Raw genomic sequence first — 19,690 nt, 5'->3', positions numbered from 1 at the left:
CAATACACCATTTGATTGGTAATGCATTATAAAATGCAGAAATTTTGAGCTGGCATAGCTATTCAAGTGAAATACTCTGATTATATGTCTTTCTCCATATATGTAAATTTACTAATGCATTCTTCAATATTTCTTGAAAGTTCCATGAACCTTAGTTTAATACATTTTTACTGTTGTCCAACAGTAAATGATGACTTGTGCACCAGTTTTAACCTATGGACAGAATGACATTTATAAGTTTATGTTGCCATAGCAACTGATTGTTATAGCTGACAAAATTAAACTACTTGTCTGTTCATGTCACCATATAAAATTAAGCCATTAATTTTAAACATAGGTCTACACATATATATTTTTTAGATTTACCAAGTTTTAAAGCATGAATATCCTATAAACAAGGGCCAAATATTTTCTCATTCATGTATCTAGGTCAAGTCAACATTGGCTGAAATCAAAGAAATAAATGATAAAACTATTCTATATTCGCTCCTTATTAGGATTAATCATGTATTGAATGTATATGCCCCCAAATAAAACTATTCGCCCATGTTTGTTCCAACAGTCGTCGGGACTTGCTTTCATTGGATGGTGGGCATGCAATAACATAGGGGAGGCTCAATGGGTAATGAAAATATGCAATGTTCAACACCTCGGTGTGATGCTTATTATGAGGACAGTTCTGTCCAACAGAAAGCATTGATGAATCATGTTTGAAGTCACTATGATCATTATATTTATAATTGCCTTAAACATAACTTTAGATCTATATCAAATATACTGTAACATTATGAAACACAGTCTTCCACTTAATCACTCAGTTATCAAAATATTTAATTTCAGATGGTAGCACATTGAGACAAAAACAATGGATTACAAACGAACTAACATTTAATGCTGCATATTTTTATCTAAGAATTAGCTGATTCCGGCATCAATTCTCGACTTTCCAATAGACCATAATCCTTTGCGGCAGGGTGACTTCCGCTTTAATTCATATAAGATAACACGCAATAAAACAGATCTCAATTGTTTAAAAAACGGCCAAAAAAAAAAAAAAAAAAAAAAAAACCTTTAAGCCTTATTGCCACTTTTAGCCATTATAATCATAAGCATATAAATCGAAAACTGCGATCTTTGGAGTATTTATGCTCGCAAACAAACGTGGCCCATACGGCGAGTGCTCTAGTAAGAGTGATGCGCATGTTATGTTTTAAGAGTATAGTGCATGGACAGAATGTAATCCTGGTTAAAACTACTCTGGTTCTTTAAACGTGCATCAGTGTATAGCACTGTCACATTGAACCCCCATTTTCTGTCCCTCCCGGAAGATTATTTTATTAATTTTAGTGGTGATGCAGGGAACGGAACCCTGAAAGTTGTGAAAACGGATAATCTGTGAGAGTGTAGTCTTACGTTATATTCAAATCCTATCTCATTAGCAAATTAAGGGCGGAGTTGCACATCCCCCACCCCGCCCACCCAAAAAATAAAATCTCCATTTTATATGTCGAAATTGTAGGATCAAAGTTATAAAAAAACGCCCGAAATTCACCATTTAAACTGTTAGAAAATTTGGTCCAAGTGTGGGAGTGGCGAATTTCAAAAGATTTTTCTCCTATGCGCCTTTAATGCCACTGTTACACCAAATGCCCATGCATGTATTCACAACCTATATGAACAAACAACATACACAATAAATCGAAGAATGCATTGATTTTTTTTTGTATACTTCATTAAAACAACAATCTATAGAATAAAGCAATATTCAGTGTTGTCGCAAACCACGAGAATATTTACAGTTGCAAAGCTGTGTAGAATTACTTCGAGGCCGGGTATGGCAAGGGGCCATGCGATGGGTTGGGGGGGGGGGACGACAAAGAGAATGGCCGATGAAGCAGTGATAGCTGGAAAAGTAACCATACAAGATGGAGAAGAATTATATCGATGGACACAATCACAGCAATGCATGTGCATTTCTTGTACGTGTCTTCAACAGAATGCCAGGAGAAGGCACACTCTTTGACTGAGTGGGACATCGAGCCAATCAAGGGCACAATGAGAGTGCACGCGGTCTTGGGAAAGGGGGATAACATGATCTTAACATCCAACGTCAGCTGCTACTGCCAAGATTGTTTCACTGATCAAACGTGTAAGTCGAATGACTTGACATGTAACACTTTAATCATTTCCAAGAAAACTGTTGCCGAGGAAGAAGAAAGGGAAAGACCGACAGTTGAAATGGAAGTACCACCGAAGCTCATTGCTGAAGAACCCTCTTTGCTGGCTGTAGGGACATTTGTTGCTGCTATGTATGATACAAAAGTGTATATTAGCAAAATATTGGAATATGACGGAGAGGTGGAGATAACATTCACGGAGAATGTTAGGAAGCTGCTGCAGTGGCCAAAACACGAGGATAGAATTTGGATAGATAGACAGAACATAATATGTAGCGTGTCACAGGGTGTTTTATTTGAGTTTATTGAGATTCATGTAACCCTCATTTGTATCTGTTGAAATAAAGAAACAACTATTTTATTGTCTCTTAAGTTATTATTTCCCTCATTCATAATCAACATTTAATACGTTATAATATTCTGAACAGTATTGTGTTCACTAGGGTGTTAAGCTACGATAATACAGTGTAGTTTCATTTAAGGTAGTATAGTACTTACTTTGTCACTTAATACCTGCATGCAAATACCATTGTTATTAACAGTATTATACCGTATCACCTTAATACTACAGTTGATCAAGCGTGAATAGGGTGGATCTGTGCCATTCTATGCTTGACACTTGACGATAACGCATCGTATTCAAATATATATATATTATACATATATATTGCAGTCGCTTTGTCCATGCAACCCGTCGTCAATAATACGAACCCGAGCTAGACATCCGGTAACACGTACTAGAACCAAGCATAACAAGAAAATCAAGACGGATGAATAAGTTAAGAGAATCTGATTTGGAAAACATTGAAAGTAAAATTTAGGCCAAGAAATAATACAACGAATACCGAACGAACCTTACACTAGATACGTCTGAAATCCTGATACTGTAGATACAGTAGAAAAAAATACTATAAATACTGTGTGTGAGAGACTGATATTTTACCATCTTAGTTTGCAGATATGACGTCATATACATGATAAAATTATTCTTATGACAAATGTTGCTCTCTAGATGTATTAGTTATCTTTCATATTTTTAAAAATACGGAATATATTGTAAGCGAGCCGAAGGCGAGCGCAGCAATATGTTCCGTATTTTTAAAAATATGAAAGATAACTTGCTTACAGTTTGTCACGTCCGCACACCCGGCAAAACGTTGACTGACAAACGCCGACTCCACCCAAAAATTGATTGACAAGCCAGGGAAATAATCTAGTGGCGCGGCACCGGTTCTTTGATGTCACGTGATGTCTGGTGCGGTACATGCAGACCTAAGAATTAAATTGTCGCAGTCCCGTGTTGGCTTTTGTTCTAAAAAGTTAACAGTTGTTTTGTTTTCATGTTAAAATATCGTTTTAATAAACACACAAGATATGTTGTTGATTAATTTTGGTTGCAAATCTAGGGGTAAAACAAATTATTGAACTTGTGTAAGTTATTTGACCCTTAATGACCTGTGCAAATCTGACGTTGTGTGGAATGAGCAGTTAAATATATTTTGCTCAGGTCAAAACAAAACACATTTCAAGGAACGTTTTTAATTGAAGATTTAATTTGTAACGAACCTTACATAAATCAGTTATGTGACTTCTAGACAGTTAACTGTGTGAAGATAGTTCAAACTTGATTAGTAATTACTATTTTTCTTTCATAAACGTCTGACATGTTTAGTGTACTAAAGGTGGTTACTTTCATAACAATGTGACGGTGTTTTCCAGTGTTGAGTTTTTCATAGTTGTGGTTTCTTTGTTCTTAGATTGTTCCATTAATCAGTTTACGTGTTTTATGTTTGTAACGGTCCGCTGTAGGCGGCGGATGTACGTTCATAGTCTCCACTTCTATGCTCTTGCTAGAAAGCTCAGCTATCCTGTGAGGCATAGTTTTAGTAAGTTGGAACTTCAACAATCTTTCAGAGAAAGCTCTGCTTTCCTGTTGGTTGAAGTGTAACGGTCCGCTGTATGCGGCGGAGGTCTACAGCGGCGGAGGTGCGTTCATAATAATATTCCCTATAAAACGGAAGTACGTTCATACCGGATGTAAACTTGGTTGGTAATATGCAAATCAGCAAAGCCCGGGCTATGTAAGAATAGAGAAGTTAGTGTATATAAAGACCAGTGGACCCCATCAGGGTCGAGCATGCTTTTCCCTGAAGGGATCTGCTGGTGTTTCATTGGCTCGCACGTTAAATAAGCATGTTTTGATTAAAAATAAATATGGCTTATTGTTCATTCTAAATATGTATGGTCTGTTTGAATCCCTTCTGTTCGTCATTACTTGAAGTAAGGTTCGTTACTTTGAAGTCATACTGCTCCATCAGAATTTACATAGGTTAATTAAAGGTAATGATTTTAAATATTTTATCATTTATTCGGCAAAGCATTTGGTTGCACACCGAAACAATATGTCGTACTAAAAAACTGTGAATATAAACAAAATATGTATTGATTTACTCTCTTTATTTAGCTACAGACATGTTTTTATAATTTTACAAAATACTCGTTACATTTTCCCGATGACTTACAATATTCTCCTTCGTTATAAAATTATAAAAGCAAAGTATTAAGTGTTTCATAAAATTCTACGGAGTTATAAATATCAGCAATATCGACCTCAAAATTAACGCAAGTCTATGGTAGTTTATCTTATAGAAAGAAGGTATCAAAGTAACTAATCTTACCAGGTTTTAAAACAGGGTTTGTTCAAAAAAGCATAAAATCAAAACCTCTTATTTCTTATTGAAAATATTTTGGTAACTAGACAAAGTTACTAGAAGCTGCATAAAAGTTTAAAATCCAAGGTTTAGTTTTTCGCATTTTGAAAATGCCATTGCACCGTTTTATTGAGAATGCATGTACATGTATACTGTATCTATTGATTTCAAAATGTCAAACAATACAAATAATCAAACCAAATGCGTAAATACGTTTTTTAAAAGCACCCTAGCTAAAGACCATACTATCGCGGTATTTATTATTTCCAAATAACGTTCAATGGAGGTTGACACTGCGGAGTGGTTAAAATCGGCAAACGTTTTTACAAGAGACGTTTTGGCCAGAAGAGTGTTTTTTTTTGTTATTTTCTGCAAATTTCAGATAAAAAAAATGCCGTTCATAACTAAGTTTCAAAGTATACGGTGGTGTTTGCATGATTATTGAAAGGAGGAGCATATTGATTTGATTTTTACCCTATTCAGAAGCAGGGGAAGAAGTGTGGTTGTAAAAATCTGCGAACGTTATGACAAGTGACGTTTTGACTTGATATGTTATTATTTTTCTGAAGAAAAAAAAATAGCGAAGAGATAGATGTTCAAATCTTAAGTTTCCATTGATATGGTGGTGTTTGCACATTTATTAATAAGAGGAGCATTTTGATTTTATAACAATGTATCAATTTTCAACTGCATTTCATGCATTGCGACTTACAGCTGACAGATCGGCAAGTATTGTACTGTCTTACATTTTAATGCGCACTGATTCATATGTATGTATGTATTTCTTTAGACCTTGCGATCAAGGATAACCCGTGAAAGTGCAAGCACTTATTTCCAACGGGGTCCTTTGTTTTTTGCTGAAGGGACAGCACGCTGAAGAGACAGTGGTGGGATACAAGGAAGTCCGGGTGCGAGACCCTAGCTCTTTTTCGAAGAGACCCCTTGGTTCTTTTACGTGCTCGGTGTAAAGCACTGATACACGGGGTACAACTTTCCTGGGTTAAACCAGTACTGAGTACACCACTTTTCCAAGCACTACCCTTTAAATGCCAAGCGCCAGGCAAGGGAGCTACTTGTACCAACTTTTAACATCTTTTGGTATGACGCGGCCAGGGATCGAACCCACGACCTCCCGCTCCGTAGGCGGACGCTTATCCACTAGGCCACGGAGACGGCATATATGTTATCACAATGCACCAGTCAATTGTAACCACGGCCCCCCCAGGTTCGAGGAATTGCGGGGAATTTGACTTTCGTTCCAGCCAACCCCAGGTAAAATCCCTTGGACTACACCCTGCGGGGACGAACTGATGGTAAAATCCCAACCAAATGTACCCACACCCAAGGGACCCTAGGGAAGGCCCTAGTCCGCCTAAATGGCCCTCAACGAGTCTTTTGAGGACTTTTTACTATGGCAGACTCGAGACATAAAATGTAAAAATAATAAAAAAAGGATCCCTGATCGCTCATTATTGTACATGAAGCTAGGTAAGGCCCATTCTCAGCTATATTTAAAGCGAAGACATAACCACAGCATTCACCCGGCACTGCGGGGCCACCTGAAAGGTAAAATTACGGCCCATATCCCCGGTTTATCACCGGACCTTGGAGGGCCATGGTTTTAATTGACTCTTCATTTTCAGATGGCAACACATTAAGACACACAAATTGAATTATTATTGTATCTAGGTTTCAGGAGAGGTCGTTCTAAAACAAACTTGTACATACCACAGACGTCTGACGTAGTTAAAATATTTGTATGTTGACAGATTTTTTTTACGATTTTTGATAAGGCAAATGATGCCACATCCTTCACATACACATTGTTTTGTATGAAAAGTGGGTAGTTATTCCGATCAGGATTCTGGGTTAAAGCATATTACATCTATAAAATATAAAGAAAAGAAATATTACCAGATAATGTAATTATATATTAGTTCCATCTGGGAGTAGGATTACTGGTCCCAGGTTCCATACACAAAAAATTAATATCCATAAATAATTATGAGTTTGACGGGTTGTTCTTCATTTTATTCTGTCAAAACATAACGATATATACATGAAGGACACCTGCAAGGCTTCAGTTCACAATTTTACCAATGTCAGATTTCGGCCATGGCCAAGTTGTTACGATTGTAGTAACGAGTTCTACCTCGAAGCTTGTCGGAGGTGGCCGCGTTATTTCTATTGGACCGAGTGGTTCAACTTTGCATAATTGTTACATCTGTGTCAGACAACTTTCGTTATATTGGAAAGGTAAAAACTGCATTAAGTGCTTGTTTTATGCAAAATAGCTCTCAACTATTAGACGAGTTGTACAGGATTCTTCCAATCCCTAACAAAGGAAGGATTTGCCATACCAAAAATTGTAAAAAAAACGTGTCAACATGCAATTATTTGGACTAGCATCCGACTCATTGTTTGTCTCTCAAATGTTGATTTTATTATCGTTTAGGGTACATGTATGTATATAACAAGGCAAACAGCAAATATATGAAGACATGTTATAAATGCCTTTGATACAAGAAAGAAACTAGGTATGTTACTCAAAACTTACAGGATTCCAGTTTTATTCAGATGTCTTAATCAACATAGAAACAATCAATTTGTAAATATTTACACCTCAACTTCCATTCCTTAACTGATCTGCCTTTCGGCAATTGCGTTTATCAATCGATGAATTTTGGTGGGAGACATGGTTGTCTAGTGGTTAGTTATGCTTGTATAGCAAAACTTTTTTTTATTTTAGTTTACATTTTGCATCCAAAAGTTTTAAACGAAGCTATTCCATTTGAAAAATTTAAATCCAACACCAATATCGGATGTATTTATTCATTTATTGTACTTTTTAGCTTGACTTTTCGAAGAATAAGCAGTGTACGAAATTCGGATTGGGATCCACTAGCCCATTCTGGCTACCAGATAGGAAATTTTACTAGCCCAAACCCAAATTCACTAGCCCTAACATAAACACTATAAAGTATCACACGTAATTTTTGGAAGTTTGAATAGGATTCTGCAATGATTCTGATCATCTAATCAAGCACGCTCATACAGTTTCAATAAATGCAACTGATAAATGTTGCCCAATCTGAACTATGCGTCAATAATAAATTATAGTCATAACGTATAAAAGTATAGTCATCAAAAGGTTAATAACTTAAGTTTTCCAAAATGTAATAAAAAAGAGAAATATTTTCTGAACATATCATTTATTTAAAGGAAAGAAGTATGCATGTACTTTAAGTTCTGTTATATCAAACCCCACCAGCGATTGTGCAATGACATTTTTCCCTTTTCAACTTTTAAGTTTCGGAAGTTACAACAAAATGTTCCGATGTTTATATTGCCAATATTCCTATTATTGTTCTTTAAAATAAATGGCAAAGCAATTCAAAGTTGTAAAATAGAATCTTACTGCACTGTACACTGACAACGAGTTAACTTTGTCCAACAGTTCTTGATTCACTTTGATTAAATTTGTTGCGCATTTAACTTTTGTAGAATGATTATTTTCTGTCCGCATTAAAAACTTAAATATCTTTCTTTTTATTTTAGCTAATAAATAAAATATATTTCAATGAAATAAATTCAATATCAATGTTCATATTGCTATTTTAGCATTGATGATTTTCATAGCCATCGTAGTTGTCGAAAACTGCCAACTATCTGTTCATTTACATAATGGGCGGAGTTATTGACGACATAGAGTTTGACTTTTGCTAATAGACACAGCGTCTGGTTAGAAACTGAAGGATAATTACTTGTCACTTCGGGCGTTTATTAATTTTGACATGTGTTTATGTTCATTGATTAAATAAACAAACATTCAGCAGCACATGGCTTGAGCGCTGAATTGCAGAGCAATTAGCTTTTTATTATTGTAAATTTTAGCAAATCCGACTTCGCCGTTGTCAAGTGGACTTAGTCGCTCCAGTTGCCTTGAAGGACGCATTCTTTAATGATAAGGCTTTGCGAAAAAAAAAACATGATGCGTTACACGTTGTTTAATTGACATGTTTTTTAAAATCACATATGAAAAAACGGTAGCCCGGTTGGGCAAGTTGTTGTGGATAATCAGTAGCCCCAGCTGAAATTTGGTAGCCTCAGGCTACCGGGCTACTGCGAATTTCGAACACTGAATAAGGAGAGCTATCCTAGTCACCCGAGCGTCAGCGTCGGCGTAACCATTTATGTTAAAGTTTTTGTAAGAGTTTGTGTACCACCTCAAATATTGACATATGGCTTTGAAACTTTGCACACGTGTTCACCATCATGCCTCCAGTCTGTACACAGTAGGAGGTAACTCTATCAAGCATTTTTACAAATTTATGCACCTTTATCTACTACGAATTTAGGTTAAAGTTTGCGTACCACCTGAAATATTTTCAAAGTCCATTGACATCTGGCTTTCAAACTTTGCACGCTTGTTCACTATCATGCCCCCAACTTGTACACAGGAGGAGGTAACTCTATCAAGCATTTTGATAGAGTCTTTTCGACTTAGAATTTATGTTTAAGTTTGCGTACCACCTCAAATATTTTTCATTCAATTTATGTAAATATCTCAGCACATCATGTATTGCATTGAAATCTAATCTAACAGTGATCCATGCAGGTTTCGCCTAAACTTTTCAATCCATACACCGAAAAGCGGCGGAATAGTCAAGCGACCTGTCTCTGCGACAGCTCTTGTTATTTCATTTTATCATTTCTGAGTATTTGCTTTAAATATTTAATTCATATTTTACAGAAAAAACTCAATGGTCAAGGTCGGAAATTCACAGGCATGAAGATGAATGGATTCGACGAGGGAGTTTCATCTAGATAATTCAACAAAGTTTAAGGAGTTAAACAAGCAATATGAATGAAAGGGGGAGAAAAAAAGTTACATGTGAACAGTGTGGAAAATCCTTTGTCTCGTTTGAGGATCTCACCCTTCACCAGTCAACAGAGAAAGGACACATAACGCCCAATTATTGTAGGAAAATATTCATACATAGTATTATAATATATCAAATAAAACATGGTTACGGTATGTCTAACCAATTGATTTATTGATCAATTTCTCTAAGTGCATGGAATTAAGTGTACCTGATATAACTTAACACTTTAGACCTTATTGTACACACAGTTTATGCAGGATCTTATTCAGAAATATTGTAGGCAACCAAGGTACTTACTTCTGTTACATACAGTGGGAAAATCGACTGACATAATCTCATTTTTAGCTTGGCTATTTGAAGAATAAGGAGAGCTATACTACTCGCCAAAGCGTCTGGGTTAAATAAGGTTTTGCATGTAAGAACCTTTAAGTTAGTAATTATCTCAGTAAATACATCATTTATTGCATTGAAACTTAAGATATATATGTATACCCAACTATCTAACCTACTAAATTAATGAAGTTAGATAAAACTTAAAGAATTTTATGCAAATAATGGGCCTTTATTATTTGACTTAGAAATTGTGGTAAAGGTTTTGCATGTAAGCACACATAGGTAAATATCTCAGCAACTACTTAATGAATTGCATTGAGACACAATGGTACTCAACCACCAAACCTACTTAAATAACCAAGTTAGATAACTGTCTTTTGAAAATAATTGGCCTTTATTATTACACTTAGAAATTCTGGTTAAAGTTTGCATGAAGCTACATTCATGTTTATATCTCAGCAAATATGTCATGTATTGCATTGGAATCTAATCTTATTTTACACTCACAGTGATCCATGTTTCGCCAAAACTTTTCAATCCTTACACTGAAAAGTGGCGTAATAGTCCAGCGCGCTGTCTCTGACAGCTCTTGTTTATAATCACTATATGTAAGGTAGGGAAAACAACTCTTCTTCCATTTTTATCACATGTTTCACAAAAAATACTCTTCAATAACCTTCAATATTGTCATTTTTCTCCACAGGTTAATGGTCTTAGTGGCTGTTTTAAAGTAATGTGATAAGAAGGACCGAGTTCATTTAGAGCTTTCATCAGAACCCTTTGTCTAAAGGAAAACATTAACATGAGTCTGCGCAATTTACCTTGTGAAACCAATGAAATTGCCTGCTATGATAATGAGATATTCTTAGCAAATTTGCCCACAGTACACTATGAAACATAGCACTATAAAAACTGTACAATGTACCCACTTTCTTTTTGGCCTTTTAGTATCAAAGCCAACATCTGTGGAAGTGAGGACTGTACATCAAAGCTGTATTCGACTAAATTGGAGCCCCCCTATGGGTATAGCAGTTCACCAATACTACATACAGTCTTACAACCCTGGAAAACAGGAATGGTCTTCTCTAGGTGTGGTGCACCCCCAAATGCCATCATTCATCATAAATTCAGATATGCTCTCTGACTTGTGCAAACCAGTGGCTGAAATTGGTAAATAAAAATAAACTTTATAATGTTATATAAATATTTATATATACCAGTAACATTTACATGAAGAATGTCATATTGTTGTTTGATAATTTCCTATAAATTACGTTTGAGTCTGTTCTAAAAATTGTTCACTTGATTGAATAACATTATATTGTCACACGGATTTGAGGTTTTTGCCTGTTGTACACCTGTATCAGTGTAATCCGACCTTTTTGTAAATGGGACTAGGGCTCTTAGAATTGTAAAATACTGACACAATGGCTCATTTGTTTTTGTGAATTTACCATTTGCTATAGTATATGTCAAACAAAGAAACAAAGCTAGCACATGAATAAGTTTCTGGGTTTAAAGAATTTGAAGAGAATAAGACTTCATTTTAGTATATCTGTACAGGTTATTTTTTTATTCGGATTTGAATTTTGAGTCCAATTTTTGTTAAAAAAATAATCCATTTAATGACTTTGAAAATGTCCTTCCCATTTTCGGTTGGAAACCTTCCACTGTGTATATTATGTTTCACTGACAAATTGAACTTCTTGTTGATTTTCCAGGAATTTGTGCTGTGAATGTACAACAACAGTGTGGACCTCGATATGTGGTGCAGTTTCAAAAAATTCCAATACAAGTCAATGGCATGGGCGTTTTAGAATACAAACTTGAGAAAACACATTGGCAGAAACTAGATTGGAAGATTCACCATAGTGCTCCGTATCAACTTAAAAACTTAAAAACTTCTGGTAAGGCAAGATCTTTTCATTAGCTCCTCTCTGTCAAAGAAATAATGTTGAAGGACTTTGTATTCTTGCCCTTATTTGTCCTAATAACATTACACAGTGGTTGGATAAAAGCATGGCATTGGCAAGTATTCAAAACCGTTAAAGTTTTTGAAATGAAACTTGGTACCCATATTGCCAAAGAAAATTATTCATTAATAAACCAAGGCACATAACTCTGACTCTGTAATAAATGGTGATTCTTTTTAAAATACAACATAATTGGCTTTCACTATGTAGCAGTTCTCGTTGAAATGGAAAGTGTGCATAGTCAGCAATTAATACTACTGAGGGCTTTTAGTTTTAAGACATCTCATTAAAATCAGATTCTCAATATTCATTTCACCAGGGTACACAGCACAATGAAAGAAAGCTCATGTTATGCTATGATTTGAATGAGGTTGTTTTTCTGCTTTTCTTACTTTATTCAGGTTATATTATTATGTGAAAAGCACTATAGAAGCCTAATTGAGGACCGATGTGACCATTCTTGTGATAGCTATACAAAAATAAGCAAATAAAAATCACTTCATAATGATTTATTTATTTTATGGTTTAAAGAGCAGTTTTTTTTCAGTCTCACAGTGATAATTATAAATGTCTTCTTCAGGTCCTGTTGGTACCCCAGAGAAACTTGCTGCACGTCAAACTGCGAATAAAGATATTCTCCTTTCATGGTGCGAGCCTGGTGTCAATAGAGATGAAGACCAAGATTTGGCTATATCATCACATGGAAATTTTACAGGATATTCTATTTTTATTTCCAAAGTGAACAGTGATACATGGGCTTGTGTGAAGAATTTAAATGAAGAGGTATATTCTACTGTTATACCTCACGAGAACATTCCCGAGCTATCTGAATACCAAGTAGGTATCAAGGCCAAAAAGGGTTTTCATACAGGACCAATGGCTATTCTTTGTTTCCATCACATGAAGCCAGATGGTTCGGTATTTGTCAACGAACTTGAGCCTTGCAAAACATGCAATGCCCTCAAAACAAAGTCAGTCAGGTCATTTGTTACGAAGGGAACTGGAATCAACAGGATGGAAGTTGATAGTGATGACGATTTACAGGTTGATGAAGATGTCTTTTGTTTGGAAAAATCGAGCAAAACAGATGTTTTTCAGACAGCAAACCATGATTTAAAAAGAGCAATGGGTAAGATTACTTTTAGGACAGAATTTAAATAACAGGTATTGGAGTCCAATACAGGGCACACTTATAGTTTGAATTGAATGACAAATGAATGATAAAAAACATTTTTTGGTTATCATTGAATTACTAAATAATGTAATGATTTGATTTTCAACCAGGAAACAGCTTATGACTTAAGTTTGAGGTTGTCAGGTAAAATAAATAGAAACTAGATGAAAATAAATCAAGTTTCTAGTTTAACATGCGATATATTTTAATATACTTTTAGTAAGCATGAATCAAATATATATCATTCCAGGTAGAAAAGCTGTTTTCTTCTTTGCCAACCATTTCTACCAACCAGTAACAGAGTTACCCATATCAATTTCAAATGTACACAGTGGTAAGTGTTTTTACCTTTTTGTCATGTGTTTTTTTCAATCATTTGAAAAGTTTGCGCAAAAAAGAAGTTTTGGAAAGAAATTATGACATGCTGTAAAATAAACAATAAACTGAATGAACTTGTTTGTTAAAGGGACTGTATACCAGATTGGCACCAAAGTACCAAAATGTAAAAAAAAAGTTGTGTCAGAGACCGGGTTTGAACCCGTGTCGCCAAAATTGCAGTCCAGCGTCATATCCACTGAATTTTGATGGCTTACTCTGACTGGATGACATAATTAAGCTATACACCAACCACAGTAATATCACGTGATAACACCGACTAGCCAATCACGCATAAGGAATGAATTCTACCTGGAAGACATACCCAGTAATCTTTTTTAATGGAAAAATACGAAATAACTGCTATACTTAAATAAATTGTTAACTATGTGGTACTTCAGTTAATAAGTTTCAATGCATTGTACACATCGATGGCAAGTTTGTTAGTTTTCGACAATTTTCTCTCTTTTTTCGCTATTTTATCCTACAGAGTACAGCCCCTTTAAAGGAAATAATCATGCTGAAGATTGTCATTCAACCATTCATATGACCAGTTAAGAGATTGAATTCCATCAATGAATTATAATTGAACCTCATGTGACTGTGCCTTTATAGAATTAACTATAGTCACCATTAGTTAATCTGTAATGTATGGTGTAACAACTTTTAATACTACCCTCGTATGCAGTCTTAAAATAGCTCTCATGCTTTCTCAAGTGCCTGGGCACAATAGGCCCTTATAAAATATATTTGCAAATCCATGGTAAAATATCTCAGTACAATATATTCAGTTGGTATTATATAAATATCAGATGCCATGGAGGGTGATAGAAGATAATTTTAACCTGAGAACAGTGATGTTATCCTAGGCGTTAGCCGAGGTTGACATTTATGCTTCGATGGTTAACATTATATGCTAGCACAGACCCTCCATGGCATCTGATATTTATTTTATTATACCAAACAACTACAATTGTCTGAAAATATTCATGGAGTAAACAAGAACAAAATGATCAACTATGATAATGAAGTGATTTTTTTTTTGGCATTATTATTACGTTATATGATAAACTGTCCAGTTCATTGAAATTCTTATTGCTAGTTTTTTGCGTCTTCTTACACAGATTTTTAATTTAACAAATTCACTGGTACATTCATAAAGAGATTTAACACATAAATACTGAGTAACTTCATTCATTTTAAAATTAATGATACATGAAATTACAAATTTGTTGGTTAGTTTACGATCAGTTTTTTTTTTCACAGGTAAGTTTTTGGTACAAAAGTTTATTTTCTGCAAAAGGTAAACTCAATCTATTGGAAATTCCAAGTGTCTATTTTTAGACCCACACTATGGTTATCGTAATAATATTGCCAGGTGAAAAGGGTGATGTCAGGATAACAGTAATTATTGGCTAATGTCATGTATATGAGAATTTAACATGGGCAGGTCACGTGAGGTTTAAGAAAATAAATATAAGACACCTAAGATGACATTAACATTCTTGGGTTCACATAATATGCATCACCCTCAGGCCTAAAAAAAAATACATTTGGTTCGGGTTACCCGACCCAACCTACGGAATAGGCGCCGACCCTACCGTTTTTATAGTCAGTTTGAAAAAAAAATGAAAAAATAAAATTTTTTTTTTTTTTTTTTTTTTTTTTTTTAAATTGCTTTTTAGCTCGTCTGTTTTTCGAAGAAAAAAAGTCGAGTTATTGTGATAGCCTTGGCGTCGTCGGCGTCGTCTGCGTCTGCGTCTGCGTCTGCGTCGTCGTCGTCGTCCAAAAACTTTAACCTTACCTCATAACTCAAAAACCGTTCAACATTTTCACATTAAACTTGCTACACGTGTTCCTATTAACACTATGCATGTTTATAGCAGGTCATATAATTTTGCCTTTAATTAATATTGAGTTATCCCCCCTTTTCGACTTGGAAAAAAAACAGACGAGCGTTGGCACCCACTCCGCGGTGCTCTTGTTAATATTAAGTTTAAACCTTAAATGCTTGTACAGAAGATAGCTTTAACACCATTCTCCAATGATGAAAATTATATTCTTATATAAAACCTAATAAAAAAAATAAATAAAAAAAAAATAAAAACCCTACCTACCCTACCTATTTTTTTTAAGGATGTAACCCTAACCAAACAATTTTTAGCTCCACTGGCCGAAGGCCATGGAGCTTATGTCGTCACAGATTGTCCGTCGTGAGTGCATGCGTGCATGCGTGCGTAAACTTTTACTTTAAACGACATCTCCTCTGAAACTGATAAGCGGATTTTGACAAAACTTCACAGGAATGTTCCTTTGGTGGTCCTTTACCAAAATTGCTCAAATGGTTCCGGTCCATTGCACAATATGGCCGCCAGAGCTAAAAATAGCAAAATCTTTAAACGACATCTCCTCTGAAACGGTTTGGCAGATTTTGATGAAACTTGACAGTAATGTTCCTTGGGTGGTCCTTTATTAAAATTGCCCAAATGGTTCTGGTCCATTGCACAATATGGCCGCCACAGCTAAAAATAGCAAAATCTTTAAACGACATCTCCTCTGAAACGGATAGGCAGATTTTGATGAAACTTGACAGAATTGTTCCTTGGGTGGTCCTTAACCAAAATTGCTCAAATGGTTCCGGTCCGCTGCACAACATGGCTGCCAGGGCAAAAAAATAGAAAAACCTTTAAAGAACATCTTCTCAGAAACCGATGATCAGATTTTGATGAAACTTAACAGAAATGTTCCTTGGATGGTCCTTTATCAAATTTGCTTCAATGGTTTCCGTCCACTGCACAAGATGGCCCCCAGAGGTAAAAATAGAAAAACCTTTAAACGACTTCTCCTCAGAAACCGATGATCGTATTGCAATGAAACTTGACAGAAATGTTACTTGGGTAGTCCTTAACCAAAATAGCCCAAACAGTTCTGGTCTGCTGCACAACATGGGCACCAGAGCTAAGAATAGAAAAAAAGGTTAAACTACATCTTCTCAGAAACCGATTATCAGATTTTGATGAAACTTAACATAAATGTTCATCGGGATGCCCTTTAACCAAAATTGCCCAAATGGTTCCGTTCCGCTGCACAACATGGCAGCCAGAGCTAAAAATAGGAAAAACCTTTACACCACTTCTCCTCAGAAACCGATGATCAGATTTTGATGAAACTTGACAGAAATGTTCCTTGGGTGGTCATTAACCAAAATTTGTTAAATGGTTCCAGTCCACTGCACACCATGGCTGCCAGAGCTAAAAAATAAAAAAAACTTTATACGACTTGTCGTCGAAACCGATGACCTTTTTTCGATAAAACTTGACAGAAATGTTTGTTTGGTGCTCCTTTACTCAAATTGCCCAAATCATTTCGGTCCACTGCACAACATGGCAGCCAAAGAGCTATTAAAGTAAAAAAATTTTTTAAATAACTTCTCCTCAAAAATTGATGATTGTATTTCTATGAAACTTGACGAAAATGTTCGTTAGGTGGTCTTTGCTTGAACCTTTTGGCCAGTGGAGCACAGGCACTGATGTGCCTCTTGTTTTTTTTAGGCCTCAGGCATCTGATGAATGTGAAAAAGATGAAATTAGCTTGTCTTTTATTTACAAAGATAGAGTGTGGAGAAATTGTGAATGCTTGGTGCTGTTGGTGATTGCATCTTAGTGCAAAACCTCTAACCTTTGCTTAAAAAAAGATATTAAAATTGAATATAATTTAATATTAAAGCTATTCAAGGCGTGCATAGTCTGTTTTGTGGTGTTTGTATTTGTGTATGGGGTGTTCATACCCGAGTACCCCTAGTTCATTGTTGTTTGAGACCATGCCTTGTGCCCCTAAATAGGGTAATTTTTAGCTCGTCTGATTATCATGCCTTGTGCCCCTAAATAGGGTAATTTTTAGCTCGTCTGATTATTTCATAAAATTATTGCATAAAAATGATGAGCTATAGTCATCACTTGATTGTCGTCAGGGGCGTCATCAGAGTGGTTGGTTAAGTTTTGCATCTAGTTTACTTAAATGGAAACTATCAAAGCCATCACTTAGAAACTTGGGGATCTAGTACCCTTCCTCACATTGTACCCTAAAGATGCTCAGTCTCACCTGGTTTTTTGGGAAAAAACATGAATTTTGGTTGATTTTGAGAAATGGACATAGCTTCTTCAATTTTTGTTGGGTTGATTTCATTTTTTTTCATAGACAAGAGATGATATGCATTTCAATATATCAAAAGAACTTTTGAGTCACACATTTTGAAAGGTATGTGGAGGGTGGGGGATATTTAAGTACTTTTGGAATTTATAATTATTAGCAAGTCTGATTCTTAAGTAATGTGCTTGGGTCACTTACATGCAATCTATCAAAGCTATCACTTTCAAACTTTGGAATACCTGTTCACTATCCAATGTACAATTTGAAATAAATAAACCGTAAGTGGATGAAATCAGACAAGCATTCAGCACCCACGGGCAGTGCTCTTGTTTGAATTTTCAACCACAGGGCTTTTCCCATTGCATTACTGGTCTTCATGTAGCCAGATGCAACAGACACATGTTTATCAATGCCCGTATTTCAGAGTTCATTAGTTGTTGAGTAACCGCTACTTCATTCTTTGACTAAAACAGCAACAATGTCACTTCTATTTCATCAAAATGCTGTTGTAATATCGTATACTTTAACATGAGTATGTGTTTTCAGATGGCTGTGGAAAGATACGTTTGAAGGTGTCTATCAGCCAGGACTTATGGAGAACATTGAATACCACGCTGTGAGGGAGATATGTTTTTTTATCAAATACAATAAAGACCAACATTTATCTAGTGCGTTTTTTTTTTAAGAAAAAGTTCAAGGTATCATCATTAGCAGTTTGGCTGTTCTCATAGTAATTATCTTGGCCAAATTTAAAAAAAACAACCTTCGGGATATTGAAATGAAACCAGACAAACATAGGAGTTAAATCAGTAAGGTTGTTTAGTTTGAATTCAAAACTACAATATTCAAACATTAAAACATAATTTAGTAATAAACACCTTGAAACACTTGTATTTCAATCCTCAATCCTAATCCCGTGTGAAAATATGTCCATATTTATTTTCAGTGATGACCAGGGGAAACCCTTATACCATGTATTCCTGAGGTATGTTGTACTTTCACGTTTACCAATACAGCTAGGTGCATATGAATGGGCAGATTTGAAAAATGACTGTAAGCGTATAGTTTATATTTATATCAGTCATTAAAATCAGACTTAAAATTTTAACAATAGTGTTTCACATTTTTTTGAACCAAGCCCTGTAGTATAAAGTCCTGAATCTGAGCAAGCCTTGAAACTGAATTACCACTGCAGGGCTTGTTGTTATTTCATCCACTGACATATGAGGGGAAACTTACATATAGTTCAAAATTATTTCTTAATTTTATAATATTTATTTTTTTCTTGAAAAACAAATGAGTTAATGAAAAATTCATTTTAATAATAATGATAGTTGATTTCATAGTTGTAAACTTGTTTTAGAATGGGTCGTCACTATGGTGACAAGTTTGAAGATGAAATCCCAGAATGCCTTATATCAGTCAACAAAAGAATTGTGAAGGTTCAGGTGAGGCAATTTAATTTTCTGCAAATCCTTCGACTTTCAGTTGACTTATTTATGATATCAAAAAGTCAGACTGTTTTTTTTATAGTTTTCAACCAGGATATTAGAATGGGGATGGGGCTGTGCTTTAAACATCGCTTAAGTTCAAAGATCAAACATTTATTGCATGAAGACCTCCAGCCAATATATAACTGAGCATTGATGAAAAGTAATGAAAGTTGGCGAGTAGGTAGCCTATGTGAAGAGCTAGCTTGAGATTGCTTTTAAGGAAGTTGGGGTCAAGGTTAAGGTCACTGTTACAAAAAATAGAAAAAAGGTTTTTTGTCCTACAACTTTATTTTTGGAATTGATGGAAATTAAACACATAAGATACTTACGGTAATAAGAGTAAATTTTAGTTACAACTTTTTTGATAAAAGTAAAGATAAAGGATGCTACTTTTTCCTAACTCATACAAGAAATTAATA

General features: G+C 35.2%; 1 protein-coding gene across 3 annotated transcripts in view; it reads left to right on the top strand.

Moving 5' to 3' along the window:
• The first annotated feature begins 5,463 nt into the window (after positions 1–5,463).
• The window catches only part of LOC128234657 (uncharacterized), a 32,891-nt gene continuing 18,664 nt past the window's right edge, over positions 5,464–19,690 (top strand). For 2 of the 3 annotated variants that reach the window (XM_052949029.1, XM_052949032.1), the window contains exons 1-9: positions 5,464–5,613; positions 9,642–9,923; positions 11,056–11,277; positions 11,829–12,014; positions 12,661–13,209; positions 13,505–13,588; positions 18,325–18,394; positions 18,725–18,763; positions 19,142–19,226. In XM_052949029.1, coding sequence (XP_052804989.1) covers positions 9,752–9,923; positions 11,056–11,277; positions 11,829–12,014; positions 12,661–13,209; positions 13,505–13,588; positions 18,325–18,394; positions 18,725–18,763; positions 19,142–19,226 — 1,407 coding nt within the window. In that variant the 5' untranslated portion in view covers positions 5,464–5,613; positions 9,642–9,751. The remainder of the gene's footprint in view (positions 5,614–9,641; positions 9,924–11,055; positions 11,278–11,828; positions 12,015–12,660; positions 13,210–13,504; positions 13,589–18,324; positions 18,395–18,724; positions 18,764–19,141; positions 19,227–19,690) is intronic. The other variant, XM_052949031.1, reaches the window with a different exon arrangement.

Source organism: Mya arenaria, chromosome 5 (genome assembly GCF_026914265.1).
Source record: "Mya arenaria isolate MELC-2E11 chromosome 5, ASM2691426v1".
NCBI lineage: Eukaryota > Metazoa > Mollusca > Bivalvia > Myida > Myidae > Mya > Mya arenaria.
This window is presented reverse-complemented; position numbering and strand designations above follow the sequence as displayed.